Source organism: Neopelma chrysocephalum, unplaced genomic scaffold (assembly GCF_003984885.1).
Source record: "Neopelma chrysocephalum unplaced genomic scaffold, ASM398488v2 Primary Assembly neopelma1_103b, whole genome shotgun sequence".
In the NCBI taxonomy this organism is placed as follows: domain Eukaryota; kingdom Metazoa; phylum Chordata; class Aves; order Passeriformes; family Pipridae; genus Neopelma; species Neopelma chrysocephalum.
Window position 1 is genome coordinate 1,811,305 of NW_020897767.1, and position 5,414 is coordinate 1,816,718.

At 35.6% G+C, this 5,414-nt stretch overlaps 1 protein-coding gene across 1 annotated transcript in view; it reads left to right on the forward strand.

The window, feature by feature from the left end:
• MMADHC (metabolism of cobalamin associated D) overlaps nucleotides 1–5,314 on the forward strand; it is an 8,860-nt gene extending 3,546 nt beyond the window's left edge. Inside the window, exons 5-8 of the mRNA XM_027695968.1 lie at nucleotides 1,051–1,156; nucleotides 1,796–1,926; nucleotides 3,901–3,987; nucleotides 5,026–5,314. Coding sequence (XP_027551769.1) covers nucleotides 1,051–1,156; nucleotides 1,796–1,926; nucleotides 3,901–3,987; nucleotides 5,026–5,220 — 519 coding nt within the window. The 3' untranslated portion in view covers nucleotides 5,221–5,314. The remainder of the gene's footprint in view (nucleotides 1–1,050; nucleotides 1,157–1,795; nucleotides 1,927–3,900; nucleotides 3,988–5,025) is intronic.
• Nucleotides 5,315–5,414: the final 100 nt, after the last annotated feature.

Consider the following 5,414-nt stretch of genomic DNA (forward strand, 5'->3'; position numbering starts at 1 on the left):
TTTGAGTGACTTAATTCTGTGGATATGGGAGAGCTTCAGTTTCAAAACTTTTAGTAGAAATATTTCATTGCTATTTGAAATAGTATTTTAGATGTGACTTAATTCTGTGGATATGGGAGAACTTCAGTTTCAGAACTTTTAGTTGAAAAAAATACTTCAGGGTGTGTTTTGAAATAGCATTTTTGATGTGACTTAATTCTGTGGATGTGGGAGAGCTTCAGTTTCAAAACTTTTAGTAGAAATATTTCACTGCTATTTGAAATAGTATTTTAGATGTGACTTAATTCTGTAGATAAGGGAGAACTTCAGTTTCAGAACTTTCAGTAAAAAGAAATATTTCAGGATGTGTTTTGAAATAGCATTTTTGATGTGACTTAATTATGTGAATATGGGAGAACTTCAGTTTCAGAACTTTTAGTAAAAGAAATGGTTCAGGCTGTGTATTGAAATAGCATTTTGAGTGATTTAATTTTGTGGATATGGGAGAGCTCACTTTCACAATGTTCAGTTTAAAATATTTCAGGATGAGTTTTGAAAGTGTTTTTGATGTGACTTCATTCTATGGATATGGGAGGACTTCAGAACTTCAGGTGGAAAGAAATATTTCACTGCTGTTGGAAATTCTGATCTGGTTCATGTAGTTAATTATAATAATTTAGTTCATCTAGCTCATTAGTGCAAACCAGGTACACTGGATGTATCTCTGCTTTTAGTGAGAAAATCATAAAATCAGATAATGTCTGAAATCTATCAATTACCGTTGTATTAAATAATTAAAGTCATTGTTTCAGACTGTTAGTTAATATTATTAACAAAAATTTCTGTACTGTTTCTGCTTGGAGATAACACTAAAATATAAAAATATAAAATTTCTGTGTAGGTTTAAGTAAAACCAATATCAGTTCCACTTTTAATATTTAAAAAATGTTAAATCTGATGGCAGATCATCTTTATGTGAAATTGCTCAAGCCTATCTGGATATTTAACTCTACCAAGTTATTCCTGTGATCATATTAACTGAGAAAGCTGCAATTCTCCTTTTTTTTTCAGGGTGCTGATGCTCCCCAGAAGCAGCAAATAAATAATGCTGAAACCTACTTTGAAAATGCCAAGGTGGAATGTGCAGTCCAGGCTTGTCCTGAGCTCCTACGAAAAGGTGGGGGTTCACTTCAATTTGTGGCCAAGAAATCACAACTTTTTCAAAATATTTTAAAAAATACTTATTTCTATAAATCTTTTTTAAAAAAAAATCTTTAAAATATTTTAATTTCTATAATTTTTTTTAAGTAGTTAAGTAAATACTCTGTAATTGATGCCACAGGATATGGAGTAGAAAAAAGTTAATATTTTGCCAAAAATACTATATATTATATACTATATAATACTATATTATATATACTATATAATAAAACCCAAACCTTTGCTGTTGACAATGTTTAGTATTTCATATAAAATTCAGTGCCATTTATATTTCAGATCAGCTGGGGCAGGGAGTAACTTTCAGCTTTAGTGTCAGGTAGATTCTGGAGCTAATTCACTATCCCAAAACCAGTTATCAAATGTTTTGGCAGTATTAAAATAGCAAATGGAAATCATGAAAATTCTGACAGCATCAGGTTTGCATCTTTAATCAGTTCAAGAAGGAAAGCACTGAAATGAAATTGGAATAAAACCTGATTTTAGAAGTGAAGAGGCTGAAATGTGGCTGAAATTGCTCCATAATTTATCTAAAAAGGAAGGAAACATGATGAAAACGTAGGATCAAAATATAACCTGGTGGTTTCTCTTCCTGCAGACTTTGAATCCATGTTCCCAGAGGTGAGTCCCAACCGCCTGACTGTGTTAACTGTCACCCAGAAGACCAAAAATGACATGACTGTGTGGAGCCAAGAAGTGGAGGATGAGAGAGAGATGCTCTTAGAAAATGTGAGTACCTGACACCAGCATCGACTTCTTTGGGTTTTGGAAATGAATCTTTTATGAGCTACCTGTGTATTTTGGTTCATTTCTAGCTCTGCTAGCAATATATTATATTTTTAAGGCATTTTGGGCTATTCCTGTGTTCTCTTGGTGTTAAAATGGTTGATAATTTTTTGCAGGTTTAGAGCTTTTTGACTATTTTCTGTGAAACTTCTCCTTAGAATTATTAAATTTATCATACTGGGGCGAGTCAAAAATAGGCTGAAATGCCACAAAGATTAATAAAGGTGTTGTCCTGATCCAGGTAAAGGGCAGCAACTCTTTTCTCCCCTTAGTTCAGCTTCAGTACAATATATTTTATACGATTTCACTGCTATCTTTGCTCTCCTGTGAGTTAATTAAGATTCCAGTACAGAGTCTGTGGCCTTACTGGTAAAAGGTGTAAAAAACCACCAATTGCTCTGGTGTTTCTGTTTTTTCCATTCTGATAATGGACATTATTAATTCTTTTAGCCTGTTATATTTATATTTATTTCATCTTAACCATCCTCATGAACTTTGTCTTCTTCTGTTGCCACTAGAGGGCTCTGAAAATCACTTTATTTCCCATTTTTCAGGGATTTTTGTGTTTCCCCCAGCAAGTGTCGCTGTTCACTGCTGCCATTCTCCCTTAGCACCTCAAAATAAAACATTTCTATCTCTTATTTGTCATAATTCTTCCAAATCTAGCAAAAAATCACCCTGTGGGATTTTTATCTGTGTCATATTTATATCTCAAATTAATCTGGCAATGTCCTTTCCATCCTATAAATGCAAGTGTGGCCTCTCTAAAGCAGTGGAAGTAAAAAAAGGAAGCAACAATCTGAAGGATCAACACAAAGATTACACACAAATTAAAATTCCCTTCATTTCAGTGTGTTCTTCTCTTTGAATTATTTCTGGTCTGTTGGTCTTTGGCTTTGTAATCTGGTCTAATTATATGTTAATTGGCATCTTTCTTCCTTGTGCACCTCCCTGTCAGGTCTAATCCAGTCAGTGTTGGGGTGTTGAGGATGTTGGTTGTAACCTCCCAGCCCAGAGGTTACAAACAGGAAAATTCACAGGGAATTGGGATGTTTTCTTGGGAGATTTAACCTTAAAAATATTTAATATGAGTGGCCTGTGCTAAAGAAATGAGGGTCATGTACAGCCAAATCTGAATTTTTACAGTAGTGCCTCTCAAGTGTTTATTAAGTGGCTGCTGAGGGGTTGTTACAACACCAAAAGATGTCCTGGGTCAGAAATTTAGTGTCTAAAATGCTGTTTTCAGGTGGTTTGACTTTATTGGTGACTTATAGTTGAGACACAGTTAATCATCAGAGCCATCAAACCTCAAAATACACAACAATTTACTGGAAAGGGTAAAATTCCCTTATTTTGGATCCTTAAGAACCACCAGAGCCATCAAACCTCAAAATACAAAAGAATTTACTGGAAAGGGTGAAATTCCCTTATTTTGGACCCTTAAGAATCATCAGAGCCATCAAACCTCAAAATACAGAAGAATTTACAGGAAAGGGTAAAATTCCTGTATTTTGGACCCTTAAGAACCACCAGAGCCATCAAACCTCAAAATACAAAAGAATTTACTGGAAAGGGTAAAATTCCCTTATTTTGGATCCTTAAGAATCACCAGAGCCATCAAACCTCAAAATACACAACAATTTACTGGAAAGGGTAAAATTCCCTTATTTTGGACCCTTAAGAAGCTGAGTAACTATAATATTGAAATAAAATTCAATAAAATTGAAACCTTGAGCTGCTGAGGGCCATAATTGTGAAGAACAAATTTTAGAACTGAAAGTAAATAAAGGATTTGTTTAGAATAGATATAAGTACATAGAATAAAGTTAGAAATATTTCTCGTTTTATGAGATCAGGGATATGTGTAAGAGAAATCTCGTTTGATATCCTTCTTTCTCATTTTTTTCCCCCTTTCAGTTCATTAATGGTGCCAAGGAAATTTGCTATGCAATTTCTTCTGAGGGCTACTGGGCTGATTTCATTGATCCATCCTCAGGACTGGCAGTAAGTGTGAAATTTGTCTTCTGGATGGGTTAAATCCAACTTTTTCAAGTGGCCCAAAGGGATAATTCAATTAATAAATCAAGATAATAACCCCGAGCCATTCCCAAAGGGTGTCAGCTCTCTTTGCAGTTGGCACTTGGAGGAAATGAAGTTGGATTTTAGAGAGCTGGAGTTTTTATGCCCCCCCCCAAAAAAAAGCTTTTGCTCACTGCACAAGAAGCTGGTTGTGCCCTGCCAGGGTAACTTGGTAACCCTGACACCTGTTTGTGGGGATGGAGGGTTTAAAAAGCCTCTTTGCAGCAGTAAAAAAATGAATAATTGTTCCTATCAAACAGTGTGTGCATTGATTGTGAGATCACACGGGTCTCTGGAGGAGCTGAGTTTGTTACCAAGACATTTATGAAGCAGAATGTTAAAATTTACTGGAGAGAGAGTTAAGAAAACTTCTATCAAAGCAAGACGTGAAAAATTCTCTTTTTTTTAATAGTTCTGACGTGAAAAATTCTCTTTTTTTAATAGTTCTGACGTGAAAAATTCTCTGGTTTTAATAGTTCTGACGTGAAAAATTCTCTTTTTTTAATAGTTCTGACGTGAAAAATTCTCTGGTTTTAATAGTTCTGACGTGAAAAATTCTCTTTTTTTAATAGTTCTGACCTGAAAAATTCTCTTTTTTTAATAGTTCTGACCTGAAAAATTCTCTGTTTTTAATAGTTCTGACCTGAAAAATTCTCCTTTTTCTGTTCTGAGGCGAAAAATTTTCCTTTTTTTGGTTCTGAGGCGAAAAATTTTTTTGGTTCTGAGGCGAAAAATTCTCCTTTTTAGTTCAGACGGGAAAATTCTCCTTTTTCAAGTTCTGAGGTGAAAAATATTTTCCATTCTGAGGTGAAAAATTCTCCCTTTTTTCGCTTCTGAGGCCAAAAATTTTCCTTTTTTCAGTTCTGAGGCCAAAAATTCTTTTTTCAGTTCTGAGGCCAAAAATTCTCCTTTTATTTTTAACTCTTTTTGACTTCTGACCCGAAACCTCCTCTTTTCCCGCAGTTTTTCGGGCCTTACACCAACAACACCCTGTTGGAGACGGACGAGCGTTACAGGCACTTGGGATTTTCCGTGGACGACCTCGGCTGCTGCAAAGTCATCCGGCACAACCTCTGGGGCAGCCACGTGGTGGTGGGGAGCATCTTCACCAACGCCGAGCCCGACAGCCCCATCATGAGGAAACTCAGTGGCAATTAAAGCCCTTGGCACCCTTTGACTTGATGATCCTCTCCGAGGAAATGCCACGTTTTCGAGTGTTCTTAGGTAATAAAGTAGCTGTTATTTATTTTCAGTCTTTTGTGTTCACCACACGTGACTTGGAAAGATCCTTTTGTGCCACGCGAGTTTCCAGCTGTGAGTTTCCTTCGTCTTAAATGAGTTTAAATATACAA